Source organism: Manihot esculenta, chromosome 15, assembly GCF_001659605.2.
Source record: "Manihot esculenta cultivar AM560-2 chromosome 15, M.esculenta_v8, whole genome shotgun sequence".
In the NCBI taxonomy this organism is placed as follows: Eukaryota; Viridiplantae; Streptophyta; class Magnoliopsida; order Malpighiales; family Euphorbiaceae; genus Manihot; species Manihot esculenta.
This window is the reverse complement of record NC_035175.2, coordinates 27,485,789-27,500,685: the sequence shown is the minus strand read 5'-3', so window position 1 is coordinate 27,500,685 and position 14,897 is coordinate 27,485,789. Positions and strand designations below refer to the sequence as shown.

The 14,897-nt window shown below is 34.4% G+C and overlaps 1 protein-coding gene across 9 annotated transcripts; it reads left to right on the top strand.

Annotated features, from left to right (window-relative positions):
* The first annotated feature begins 3,725 nt into the window (after nucleotides 1-3,725).
* Nucleotides 3,726-14,363, top strand: LOC110602680. Of its 9 annotated transcripts, none has more exons than XM_021740250.2 (8): nucleotides 3,726-3,961; nucleotides 4,076-4,123; nucleotides 4,910-4,966; nucleotides 7,323-7,408; nucleotides 7,492-7,561; nucleotides 8,307-8,416; nucleotides 13,679-13,793; nucleotides 14,043-14,363. In XM_021740250.2, exons 3-8 carry the CDS (start codon nucleotides 4,926-4,928, stop codon nucleotides 14,125-14,127), a joined length of 507 nt encoding a protein of 168 aa, XP_021595942.1. In that variant the 5' UTR covers nucleotides 3,726-3,961; nucleotides 4,076-4,123; nucleotides 4,910-4,925; the 3' UTR covers nucleotides 14,128-14,363. The 9 variants fall into 9 exon arrangements, 8 of the variants coding, with proteins under 8 accessions (XP_021595942.1, XP_021595943.1, XP_021595947.1 ...); XM_021740251.2 differs by having other exon boundaries at nucleotides 3,726-3,971; XM_021740255.2 differs by lacking the exons at nucleotides 4,076-4,123; nucleotides 4,910-4,966 and adding an exon at nucleotides 4,698-4,791 and having other exon boundaries at nucleotides 3,728-3,961; nucleotides 14,043-14,298.
* The last annotated feature ends 534 nt before the right edge of the window (nucleotides 14,364-14,897 follow it).

Sequence of the window (14,897 nt, the reverse complement as noted above, 5' to 3'; positions counted from 1 at the left end):
GTTTGTCCCTCTCCAATAATTCCAATTCCTCCAACAATCTCTGCAACCATAGGAGTTCACAAACTCCTTATGCCATCACTCTATATTCCCCTCAGCACTTGATCGAGCAATAGCACTTTGCTTTTTGCTTCTCCAATTGACAAGGTTTCCTCCAGCAAGTGTGCAGTAATCACTAGTTGACCTCATATCATCAAAGGATCCAACCCAATCAGCATCTGTGAATGTGTGTATGTGGAGATGACTGTGCTTAGAGAATAGGAGACCTTTTTCAGGAGCATACTTCAAATATCGCAAAATGTGAAAAATAGCTTGTATGTGAGACTCACGAGGATCATGCATAAACTGATTGATTAAGCTGACTGCATATGCTATGTCTGGTCGAGTATGTGAAAGATAAATCCGTTTGTATGCCTACTAATCTCTGATATCTGCCCATATCTACTGATTCACCAATCCCTGCTTGTAACTTGTTATTGCTCTTAATGGGAGTTTCTGCTAGTTTGTAGCTTAACATACCAGTTTCTTCCAAAAGATCAAGAATGTATTTTTTCTGAGAAATAAAGATTTTCTTCTTTGATCTGGTAACCTCGATTCCCATGAAATACTGAAATTTTTCTAGATCTTTAATTTCAAACTTCTGAGCCAAAAGTTTTTTCAGCTGAGTCATCTCTTCAGTGTCATCTCCTGCTATTATTATGTCATCAACATAGACTATGAGAAGAGTAATTTTATCCTTGTGATGTCTGAAAAATAAGGTATAGTTAGCATAGCTCTGTTGATAGCCAAAGGAAATCATAGCTCTATTGAATCGATCAAACCAAGCTCTAGGTGACTGCTTTAACCCATACAAAGCCTTCTTTAATCTACACACCTTTTCTTGTATTTTTTTATCAATAAATCCGGAGAAATTTTCATATACACTTCCTCCTCTAAGTCTCCATGGAGGAATGCATTTTTCACATCAAATTGTTGTAGGTCCTAGTCAAGATTGGTAGCACAAGATATTAATACTCTGATTGAGTTCATTTTGGCAACAGGGACAAATGTCTCCTGGTAATCCACTCTATAGGTTTGAGTGTATCCCTTGGTAACTGGTCTAGCCTTGAATCTTTCAATTGATCCATTTGCTTTGTATTTTACAGTGAACACCCATTTGCAGCCAACTAGTTTTTTTTTTTAGGTGGAAGAGATATCAACTCCTAGGTCTCATTTTTAGCCAATACTTTTATTTCTTCAATCATTGCTTCGTTCCAATTAGAATATTTGAGATCTTCCTTCTAATCCTATGGGATAGACACAGAGAAAATAGACAAGACAAAGGTTCTATAGGATGGAGACAAAGAATTATAAGAGAGAAAGTTAGAAATAGAGTGCTTTGTGCAAGATCTAACTCCTTTTCTTTGACCAATTGGTTTATTTAAATCATCAATGAGCTCAAGATTTAGGGATGACTCATCAGATGGAGGAGAGGAAGATTCATGACACTGAGTAGGCTACACAATAGCTTTTTCTACTTTTGTTGTGTCTCTTCTTGAGTATCTTCTTAAATCTGGTTTATTCAAACGTCCAATTATCTTTTCCTGATCACCAATAGTCTTTCTATGTATAGTAGTCTCCTCTAAAATAAAACACTCTAGAGTTGTAAGACTAGGAATCATCTCTTTTCTCTCATTGTTCTTCCCCTGAAGAGGTAATGGGGTAGTACTGAAGTAAGGTTCAGTCTCTCTAAACATAACATTCATACTGACAAAGTATTTTCTAGATGGTGGTAACACTTATAATCCTTTTGTGTGGGAGAGTACTCAACAAACACACACTTAAAAGCCCTCAGATTAAGCTTCCCACCTATCTAAGAATGAACAGAATACGTGTATCCAAACACCTTTGGTGGAACAGTATAAATATTTTTTCCTTGTAGCACCTCTAAAGGGCTTTTAAAGGCAAGAGTTTTAAGAGACATTCTATTAATGAGATAAGTTGCGGTTATGACTGCATCTCCTCAATAGTTTTTTAGAAGATTCATGGTGAAAAGGAAATATTAAAATACTTCTAATAGGTGCCTAGTTTTTCTTTCAGCAACACTATTTTGCGCATTAGTGTAAGGACAACTAGTTTGATGCAGTATCCCATTAGACTCTAGGTAAGTAGAAAAATGATCATCCATGTACTATGTACCATTATCAATTCTCAAAACTTTTATCTTAGCATCAAATTGAGTACAAATCATCTTGTGAAAAGATTGGAAGCAAAAAACCACATCATTCTATGCCTTTATCAAATAAACCCAAGTTATGTGAGTATAACAATGAATAAAAGTAACAAACTAACGATTATCAAATAGTGAGACCGTTTGAGTAGGTCCCCAAACATCGGAATGGATGGTCATAAAAATGATCGTATTCCTATTGTTACTGGAGGGAAAAGAGGTTTGTATAGGCTTAGCATACTCATAAACATTACAAACTAAAGACCACATTGAGCCTTGGAAAATAAATCAGGATAAAGTTTCTCTAAAACAAAGAAAGATGGGTGTCCTAACCGTCGATGTCATTATATGATTTTCTGGTTGACATCCTGATTTCTTTCAGAAAGAGCATGAGGTGATTTCAAACCTAATTTCCCTTCCAACATATATAAACTATTGTGCAGTCTGCCATAGCCAATTCTCTTCCTAGTTTGAAGGTCCTGAATAATATAATGGTCAGGAAAAACTCAATTTTATAGTTAAGAACTTTAGTAAGAGCACTGACAGAAAAAAGATTAATAGAAAAATGAGGAACATGGAGAATAGATGATAGCTTAATATTAAAAGTATAAACAATCGATTTGGTTCCAGAGACAGGAACAAAATAACCATCAGCTATTTTGACTGTGTCCTTTTGTAGACACGAAAGGTAATTAAGGAAGCATTTAGAGGAATCCAATATATATCTATTTGCATCAGAATCAATAATCCATGGGGCAATATCAAAAACACATACATCATCTCCATTGGTGCCTTTCTTATATGATATTTTAAAGATAAAAAAGAGACCGATAATACAAAAGAGGCAGTAATGACCAAGTTACTATTAAAACACCTTGAAAAGCTCAAAGGAGAATTTGGTCACAAAACAAGACCAGTCAAAGGCGCGACATGCCAAAAAGAGGGCTAGAAAGGAGTGTCGATGGAAAAGGATGCTGGAGAAGAGCTCACACGCCAGCACATGGAAGGAGATGTAGAATGCAGTGGTGGTGCATGAGGACACGTGCATGTTTGGAGCGGGGTCGTATTGCCGGGGATCGGCCGGAAATTTGATGAACTTCTCTTTGAGAGAGGTGGTGTTGAATAACTCCTTTAATATAGTCACCTAGAAGCTTGACCTATTAGTTAATCCTAACTTTTTGTTATAGATTTGAAATCTATACCAATTAAAAATAAAATAGAATTTAATAGCATTAGATAATTAATTAAACATTATTTTTTCTGTGACCAACTAATTACTCTTTAATAAAAATTTTAAAAATAAAATGATTTGTAAAGATGATACACCCTAAATAAATAATATAAAAGGAATTATAAATATCTGTTTAGATGGTTAACTTGCTTTTTATTTATATTAATTTATTTCAATATTAATATTTAAAAATTTTATTATTTAAAAATTACAATTTTATTCCCTAAAATTCTAGTGCCCTAACAAGAGTTCAATGCTTACATAAATTAGACTTTAAAAAAAAGAGTTGAAGATGAGTGACATGAGGAAGCTGTAAGAATACTGATGAAAATTACCCCAACACACTTCTCCAACTTCTCCAACTTCTCCTTACCCAACGAGTTGCTGCAGCACCAGCACCCGACAGCCGCACCAACTTCCAACGTAGTTTCTCCCGCCGCTCGCTGTCAACCGGCCCGCCGTACTCGTCCTCGGTGCTGCTTCTTGTCCCGCCGCTAGCCCTACTCGCCGCCTTGCCACTCTAAGTCAGTGCAGGTTTTAGGAATACTTTGCTTTGTATCTACTAATGATTTGTGCATTTTTTAATTGTTCATGGGTCTGGCTAAAATGTCCTAATTGTACAACAAAATGCTTGACAGATTCAAATTTGGAAAGCTTGTTATCTACAAATAACTATCTCTGTTGGTCAAATATTTTCCGAATAATACTTATTTTTTTCAAGTTACAACTGGGCATGGAGGCAGGGAAAAAGGGGAGAACAATTTTTTGTGTGAGTTGGAGAGAATGTAAAGAAGATAGAAATTGACACAATGGCACCACAAACCACCAGTTGTTTACAGTCATTCACTAAAGGAGATGACTAGAAAAACATCATTAAGGGATCATTTTCTTGTTTTGACTTCTCTGCAAGGTTAATTATCGCATGACCTGCATTTGCAAGACAAATCCAATTACAATTTATATTTTTTGATGTCTCCTACATCATTATTTCATAAAAACAAAGCTCTTCCTGGTGAAATAGGTACAATTCTGCAGGTTTAATACAGTTCTCATTTCCCTGCAAATGAAACCCCTATATATATACATGAAAAATGTAATGTTAAGCCTTGGATTCTGACACAGTAAGCTTGTTGTTAGGCTTGTTTGTCTTGTTTAAATACTATGCCTTTCAGCTTCTTTTTTTGCAATTCTATTTATATTCTACGATTATTATTATGTTGGTGAACTTAGATGAATTTGTTTTATCATTTTCTTTTCCAGTGTGGGTTCGGGTATTTTTTGACCCATGAAGCTATTTTGTGAGTAACATTTCAGCAACATTACTTTGAGTTGATTGGATTTGGGTAGTATGCAGGTAATGATAAATGGGTTTGGAACGGGTGCGTATAGTGAAATCTAATTTCTAAATGGGTTTGAGTATTGTGTTTATAAATGGATTCAGGTTTGTATACTTAAAACTTCGCGTATCCTACCCGGTAACATTCCTACATGCAACCCCCATATAGCATTAAGGAGATAACTGCATATGAGTAAAAGTCTCTCCTACTTCTCCATTGATTCCTAGCTCTTCATCATCATCTTCCTCTACCAACTGCATTACAAATGCCTGTTTCTTTTTGCACTTGTGACTAGGTGTGTATTTCTTATCACACCAAAAACATAATTCTTTTGCCCTTTTCTCATCCATTTCCTTATTAGTAATCCTCAGATTCTTCCCAGCCACTGTAGTAGGGTTAGGTACTGATCAGAATGAATTGAGTACCACTTGTTCCTTGGAATTAGCACTAGGCAATGCCAGTTTGTTATTATGAACATGAGTGGTAGTTCTAGTGAATAGGGCGTATGTAAAACTAGAATTATGATTTTTAACAGGAGGCTTTGGTTTATATTGAAATTTGAATAGAAGCCACAGTAATTGGTTGCAATGTGGCCAAAGAATTAGTCTGATCAGGAGTGGCTGGCTTAAATATTCTCACTAGCATTTGTAACTTATTAACCAATCTAGAGAGAAAGAAGCTTAGGGCTTGATCTTCCCTAATACCAGCCTTAGTATATATCTCATCAAATGCATTAAGATATTCTTGCAAAGAACTAAACTTTTTCAGGTTCCTCAGATCTGCCAGAGGGTCCTCAATCTCATGGCATTGCTGCCAAATCTTGTAGACAAAGGACCAACATACACTTACCAATCCTGGTCGGCAACGGGTCCTTTAATCTTCAAAAACCCTTGGTGCCACTTTAGAGCCTTCCCTTCCAAGTGCAAGACTGCCATTTTGATCCTATCCTTCAGCAACCTCTACTACATCAAAGAAGTAATCAAGCAGCAGTAACCACCCTTCAATTCCTGACCATTGAATCTAGGGAATTCCAATTTAGTGGACTTTCCCCAAGATTGCTGGCTTCTGCTACTGGATCCCACATGGTTGTCAACATTCCCTTCTGGTCCTCTTCATTCTGCCTTTACCATATTTTATACACTTAATCCTCCTAGCAAAGCCTTGATCTCATCTAAAGTTTTCTGGTTGCGCAATTCTGACTCTTTCCTGAAATTCTCTTGCCTGCCTTCAAATTCCTGTATCATGCTGTAATTTTCCTTTCCAATTCATATGAGCGAGTTCCTCCTGCCATGGCCAAGGATTGACCTGCTCTAATACCACTGATATGGGAATTTACACTATCAATATGGTTTTAAATAACAGCTGTTATGTTTATTTACTAGTTTTAAAGGAACCCGTGGCCGTTAAGACCTTGAAATAACGGCAATAAAATTTTGTTGCTGTAATGGCCATCATGCAACTTCATGGCCATAACGGCTGTTACTTTTCTTTTCAATGCTGGAATCTTCAGATCATCTTTTTTTTTTTTTTTTTTTTTTTTTTTTTTTCCCTCCACCAGCAGCCTTAGTCACATAAATATGAAATATGGGAGGGTTCTTACACGGCAACCTTCGTTCATATTCATATTACAAAGCAAAAAACTAAAAAAACATTCATATTTCTCTCAAGTTCTTTCAATGCAGCCTACACATTACTTATTGATATTAATCAACTTCTTCTCAACTCTCTCAAATTTCTCTCAAGCTTTAGTACCTTTTAAGTGTTTATTTGATATATTTGTACTTATTATTTGATATATTTATATTTATTGTTAAGTTGTATAATTTAATAATAAGTAGAAATATATCAAATAAAACACAAAACTAAGTTGTATAACTTAACTTAATTTTGTGTTTATTTGATATATTTTAACTTATTATTAAGTTGTATAACTTAGTTTTGATTTCATCTTTAGATTTCTTTTAATTTCATGAACTTTGCAAATTTTCGAAAAAAATTTGCGCTGCAACAGTAATTACAGGTCTATTTCCGTTACCCGTGACCATGATTTGAAGCCACGCTATCAAGAGAAATACAAAGAGTGAGAGCAAGAATCAAGAATCAATTTCATTAACTGTCTCATATGGATCCATACATCAGTTTATTTACTACTCTACTTATAGCCTCAGGGGTTTGTTGAGCCTTTAACCAATGCTGCTGCATTTTGCACCATCCATCCATGTGTCAACTGTCAAGTCCCTGTTCACTGTGACCTTTGAAGGCTTAACAACTATAACTGTCTTTCATCTGCTTCTTAACAGTCAACGAGCTACAACAGCCTTTCCTGCTCTCCCATCTTCATTTAATCAAACCTCACCATATCATTAACGGCCTCTGCACTGTTTTATTAAAGCAAATATTTTTTTTATAGCATTTTATGATTTTACTAGAGATTCTTTGACTTGTGTGTTTTCTTTTGTCATCCCCCCCACCTCTTTAGAAAAAATAATGTGTTGCAATTTCTAGTAAACTTTCTTTCTTGATGTATAAATTTGAAATTTTTGCACAGGTTGATTAGAGCATTTGGTGGAATGGATTGGGGTTTTGTACACAAAACTTGGGAGAAGTGGGCTTTGCTTAATATTGGCTCCACTGGTAAGGCAGACTTTTCAATCAGAATTCACATATATATATGTGTATTCGTATATTGACAGATTTTGTTTCTTATGACTTATTAGATAAACCATTGAAGGCAGCCCTGCTTATTAACTATGAACCCTCTGGACCATCACGGTTGTTGTCTACCATGTAAGTGATAACTGTGCTTACATTTCTATGTTTTAATTTCTATCTGAAAGTGATATTATTCTTTAACTTTTCTGTTTATTCACTGAGAAAAATTTTAGCATTAGTGCAATACCGACAATATGCTTTCAGATGATCTTCCTTTACCTTTCACTCTAATATGAATTTTACTGCTTATTAGGGGAAAAGTAGGGTAAAGAAAGAGAGGGAGAAAGAAGGGTCCTGCGGGAGTTTTCTCTCTCTCTCTCTCTCTCTCTCCCTCCAGTTTTTGGGGTTGTTTTAACTTATGGGGAAGTGAAATTGTGTTTTTTTTCCTACTTTGTTTAGAAGTCCATAAAGTTTCTATCATAAGCATCACATGCTATAGTGAAAATATAAGATGGGCTAAAAACTTTAATTTACTTGAAGATGTGATAAAAAGTTTCTGTTTTGATATAAGCTAAAGAAAAGAACAAGAAAAAGATGCTATTGTGGGAAACATGCTGGATACTTGGTAAAATTTAAATGAATTTATATGGAACCCAGGAAAGTAAAATTGAAATGTGATATATTTCACTTCACCTGTTTAAAACTTACTTCTGTTCATGGGCATGTATGAAATCCATGCTTTTTCTCATGTTGGAGAGACTAAAATAAGCTTACATCCTTTGTAAATTCATAATGTGTTGCAAGAAGCTTTTCTTAGATGGACAGTGTTAAGCAACTTCTGTTCAGAAGTGATGGAAAATTATGATCTGGGTGCTTTTAGTGCAGAACAAGAAGGGATAAAAGTCAATCCAATTGAACTAAGTCAATTCATTGATTTCATCAAGCACAACAAACTCCAAACTGAGAGCTTTATTATTGGGCCAAATCAATGTGAGTTCTGCTTCAGCTGTTGATCTAATGTTTGATATTTGTGTTGAATTAAATAAAATCTAGTGACAAACAAAATTTCTGTTAGCTAGTTGTTGAAGTGTTAAAATTTTTCTACTAAATTGAATGCAGTAAGTTTGTTAATATTGTTAACTGACAAAGTTGCTTCTAATCCAAAAGCTGCTACTTTTGGCAAACAAGTTATTCTTAATTGGGATCACTGCTTCCAGAAGTGTAATATTTTTCAGCTTTATATGCAGTTTCTATTTTTTATCCTTCTATTCTCTTAACCACTATCTGATAGAGTTAGGAACTTAAGAAGAGTTTACTAAGAATTGAAATAAGGCTATAAATGGATATTATATTGGATTCTCAACTAGAACAGTCAAATACCAGGCAAAGAAATGGTTCCACACAGCAAAACAACTCTCAAACTTAACAAACCAGGATAAACTTGTTCTTGCTCAAGCTAGCTAGCAACAAGTGCCCAAAAGAAATATCACCAAAATAATACCCTCTTTTGCTAACGTAATTTCTTTAAATACAAATTCTCAGGCAAGATAAGAATATTTCCTAGAATCCCTCCAACGTTATAACATTATTTCCTCCAGCTGGCAGCTTCTCATTCTAGTGTTTCATTCTCTTCCAGGAATGCCAGCTGTCCTCTTGTAGAGTCTCCCAGTCTGTTTATTTCCTAGACCTTTAGTGCTGCTGGGCCTTTTTTTCTTTTTATAATGAATGTTCAGCTTCGCTGCACCTGAACTTGGGCCTCCATTTGCATTGGTATCATTACCCATCCCTTCAAAAACAGCCTTGTCCTCAATTTTGATGTAAGGAAACTGATTCAAAACATCAGTGACAGTCATCCAAGGAAAAAAAAAGTAGCATCTTCAGTTGCTTTCATGGTTTTAAAATGAAGGTCATTACGCAATGTAACAGCCATCGTTTAAAGGTTTTCAAAGGAGCCGTGGCTGTTAAGGCCCTCTCTTTCACGGTGAAAAAAAAAATGTTACCAATTATGGTCGTTACACAACAATCACGACCATTATAAGCTGTGACTTAACAGCTATAACAACCGTTACTCTCCCTCGATGTGCAGGAACCTTCATAATTGCTGTAGGAGGCAGCTTTTACGTTGTCTATGAATTATTAAAGTCAGAAGACACCTTCTTATTCACACTTTGAAGCCTTCCAATTTCCTCCCAAGCCAAAATATCCTTTTTCTGATTTCTCTCCACTGTTCTCTCAAGTTTCTCTCAACTTCAAGACTCTTCAAGTGCTATTAATCAACTTCTCTACAAACTGTGTTGAAGAACTCAAATCATCTAACATGCTAAGTGGTTTTGAAGTGCTACTGTGCAAAAGGTTAGTTTTTATTATTTTTTCAATAATTTTTAGATATCTTGCAATCATTTTTTAGTGACTGCATGAATAAAAATAATTAGAAGTTAAAATGTTAGACTAGAAATTTAAAACTTTAGAAGTTAGAATTACAACCTAATATGATTACTACATATTATTAAATTAAGTTTTATACTCTGATAAATTATAATCAATGATAACTAAGTACTAAGTATAAAATGTAAAGGTAGAATTTACAAGATAAAAAAATTATGAAAAATAGGTAGTAAGTGGAAATGCACCCATTTTTGAGACCCAGATTCGAGTCCAAGCAACATAGTTCATCATTATTAGACATCTTTAACAATAATTAATTTATAGCTAAAATAATAATGTAGATAACATGGATAGTAAAAAATAATTCTTCGTACTCCAAATTTGACAAAAAGAACTTGGCATCAAATATTATTTTCTTTAACAAATAAGTAACACAAAGATAAATAACTCAAATTTTATTAAAGTATAAATGTATAGAATTAGGAAGGTAGTTGATGATCTTAGTTTAGGAGAAAAAAAGTGAGGCATTTGTAGAAGATAGTTAACTTTTGATAGAAATTTGTGAAAAATGAGATTAATAGTATAGAACTTCTCAATCTATGAAAAAAAAATCGAGTTGTTACCCCATGCAACTTTAAAAAGACAAGGTAACAGGCTGTTACCATTACTTAACGGTAAATAACGGCCGTTACTGTTATATAATAGTCGTAACAACCGTAACGGGAACCGATTTTTCTTGCCCTTTAAATAATAGGTGTAACAGTAACGAAAGGGTCAAAAACCTGAAAATAGTGGTCTTAACGTACCGTAACGACCTTTATTTAAAATCATGGTTGAGACCAAATATCTGCGAAGGTCAATAGTGTAACATCCATACCCCTTTTGAAGACGAGAATATCCAAAAATACACACTTTAAGGTTTTGGGATCCAGTTTAGTGACGTGAGGTTTCACATCACCATACTAAGGCCAATAAATGGATATTATATTGGATTCTCAACTAGAATAGTCAAATACAGGGCAAAGAAATGGTTCCACACAGCATAACAACTCCCAAACTTAAGAAACCAGGATAAACCCTTTCTAGCTCAAGCTAGCCAGTGACAAGTGCCCAAAAGAAATATCACCAAAATAATACCCTCTTCAGCTAGCATAATTTCTCTAAATACAAGTTCATCCTTAGGAAAGAGAAGATATTTCCTAGAATCCCTCCAACGGTATAACTATCATTATTCCCTCCAGCTGTTAGCTTCTTATTCTAGTGCTCCATTCTCTCCCAGGACTACCAGCTGTTCTCTTCAGAGTACCCAGTGTTGTGAAAGGCGATGGGAGGTGCCAGACGAGGCGCCTCTCACTAAGGCGAGCGCCTCAGATGGCGAGGCGCCAGGGGCGAGGCGTTGCCTGGTGCCAGTCCTCCATTTTTCTTCTTCAACAGCAAGAGAAAGAGGAAAAAAAAAAAAGAGCACAGCAGAATCTCGTTGGAAGAAGAAGAAGAAAGAAGAAGATGCCTTGGTGGAAGAGAAAGTAGTTTAAATGATATTTAAAAGTTGCTTTTTCTCTCAAGAAGAAGAAGAGATATGGAATCTTTTGACCTTTTTCCCTCTTTTTTACTTTTTTCTTCTTTTAGACAATAAATTACCTTGGTATTAGTAACATGGAAATAAAATATTAATATTGGAAATATTAATATATAATAAATATTTATAAATAATGTTTATTTATAGAAATTTAATATTAATTTATTTAGTTATATTTATATATTTTATTATTATTTTATTTTTTATTATATATATTATATTATTCTTTTATATTATATATTATTTATATTCTTATTAAATAATAATATTATTTATCATATAGATTACATTATATATAATTTAGAGACCTATATACTATTTTATATTTTTATTTATATATATATATATATATTAAGAAATTAATATTAATCTCCTATATATATATATCATCAACTATATTTTATATATTTTAATCTAATATATAAAATATTATTGATGGTACATTATGCCTATATATACATTTATATTTAAAATATATAGCAAGAATTTGGCTTTGTCGCCTTTTTGTCGCCTCGCCTCTTGCCTAAGGCGATAGGAGCCCCTATTGCCTTAAGGTCGCCTCTCGTCCTATTTCCTTAAGATCGCCTCTCGCCTTTATAACAATGAGAGTACCCCAATCTGTTTCCTGGACCTTTGGTGCTTCTGGGCCTTTTTATGATAAACCTTCAGATTCCCTGCACCTGAACTGGGCCTCCATCTGCATTGGTACCACCCTCTCTGATTGGAGTGTATTTGTCTTTCTTTATTAAAAAAAATGGTTTTCTAGTGAAGTTAATATTTTCCAACTTGTTCCTTAGTCCTATCTGATTGGACTTGTCCTGTGGTACAAATATTTTTGTTTTGAATGGGACTAGGTCAATATTTTGCTATAATCAATTTCGAATAAAATACAATGTCTGTGCATTTTTAACTTTGGTAGGATAACAAATAGACTTTATTATGCAATTGAAATTGGCATTTTTCTTATGTTAACTAGAGCTAAGGAGTAAGGACTGAAACTTTTGTTATTGAGGATGGAAAGGTGTATGTGAAGGAAAAGATCAACTAGTTTGTGAATATCCAAGGAGTTGAAATTGAAGATTAGTTATTGAGAGCTCTTGATCTTCTTTTAGGATTGAAGTTCTTGTTTTTTTATAAAGATTCACGTGGAAGATTTTCTTCATTGGGAACCAGCTTAGAGATTGGATATGGAGGCCAATGTATGGAGAGATATTATTTCTGAACTTGAAGTTGGAAGGATATGTGTTGTCATTAGGGAACATCGACTTGTGCAGGCTAGACCAAAAAGATGTTTATTTGGTTTACACAAGCCACTCTCTGGCCGATCTCTTCCATTGGTTACACTATATAACGTCTCTAAGATTGGAGCTATTGTCTTTTGTTATGTTCTTTTGGATGTAGTGCAACTATACTTCGTAATTTACTTTTCTATGCATTAGCTTACTTTTTCTAGGGTGTCTAGCCAAAATAATAAGCCTACCAATGAATCTTTCGGTCTCTTAGTTTTCTTCCAATAATCTTCTCCCCTAACCTAATAATATTTAGTTTGGGGGATATTAGTGATATCACTCGAAGGGTCTATTTGGTGTTGCAGTTAAAGAAAAACAATTTCTTAAATATATTATTTAAAAATTTAAACATTTAGATTTAAAAATATATTTGATATATTTTAGTCACAAAAATTTCAAAATAAACAAAAAATAGTTTTTTCTTAACTGTATTCTTCATAGCATCTAAAATGATTTTTTTAAAAAAAATTTATTCTGAAAGCACTTTTTTTGCCAATAATGGGTTATAAGTTGGATTGCATATTGTGTTGTGCAACCCATTTGCAGGTTCCTAAATATTAAAATACTCGAGTTGTCTCACGAAGATAGATTTAGTTTTCTTTTTCATTCTTAATTATTTATGTCTTTCTCAGAGATGGTAGTTTAGTTTACTAATTTGACTCTATTTAGCATGTATTGAAAATTAAAATTTCTCATTTCTTCCTTAAATATAGATCACTTTCTTTTCTGAGCCAGTAATGTTTCTAAGTTGCGACTATTTTAATATATATTGAAATATTAAAATTCATTAGCTTCAAGAATATTTTAGTAATACGTGTTATTTAATTTCAATGGAGCAATAAATTGAAGTGCTTGGAAACGGGGCCATTTAGTTTAATCCATGCCTCGCTATACATACTGGTACCACATCATAGTAATTGTAGCTCCTGCATAATTTTTTTTACATCCTTCTTTTGGCACGTTATGTAATTATTGTCTTGCAATGGCTAAATTGGGTAACAGACATGGTTACTTCAATTCATGAGAATTGGTTCTCTGCAAGGTGTTTAAATACATCAAAACCTGCCGGTGAAGGTGCCATCGTCATGCAGACAGCGGCATTTCTCTTGCTTGCACTGTAAGCCTTTACCATACTTCTGTTAACATCTCCATTTCTGCATTGTTGGATGCCAATTTAAACATCTGTATGATTTAGGGAACCAAGTCTCCGTTTGGGAGACAGGAAAATGTGAGGAAGGGAAACTTGGATAAATCTGTTTCTTGTCATCTGAATTTCCCTTGATTTTCCTCCCATTTTTCCCTCCTCCTAATAAAAGGCTAGAGGACTTGAGATATTAAAAGGATTGAATTTCACTTGCATTGACAGGTATGATGGGTCAATTGGGGTAGCGTCTTGTGCTGTAATGGCTGTTGATCAGTTTGCATGGCAGCTTGGGCGAAGAAACCTTTAGCTTCAGAAAATATAATTTGCTTCCTGTTTTTGTTATTTATTGTACAAGGATAGCTAGGTTTAGTTTTTTGTTTATTTATGTTATTACATTAATATTCCTGTTTAAATCTATTCACTCTAGTTTTGCGTACCAAGTTATTCACTTCATAGTAGAATGCCCTTGTTACTACTGTACCCAGTCCACACCCCTAATTCTTCTTCTTCTTATTATTATTATTTAAATTTGGCTTTTCCTAGGCATTGTAACATTCTTCTGGTTGTGTTGTTCTTACGACATACGCACCACCATACCCTTTATGATTAGATTCAAAAGAATTCTAAGAGAGAGAAATGGGATGGAACTATGAACTCAGCAAGAAGAGAGAGAAGCTTCTCATTAACAATTAGAATCATCATTCGATTCTCCCACACAATCTCATTAACAATTAGAATCGTCTTTCGATTCTCCCACACAATTACAGTAACTAATATAGCTAAACAATCTTGCCAGCTAACTACCCTAACAACCTTCTCCAAATTCCCACCTTGCCTAATGAACCAAACAGCTTCTCAACAAGTGCTCTCCCAGCGTGCGACACCGTATCAAACCTTCAACCCCCCAACCCCCCCCCCCTCTCTCTCTCTTATAATTGTCCTTGTCCTCGAGGACATAATGAAGAAAATCTCAGTTGAATTGAATCGACAAATTCCCAGGTTGCTGCCTCTGGAAAGAGTGAGTCTAAACCATTGCATGGAAGCCTGATTTCCTCTCTTCACAATCCTTCTGTCATG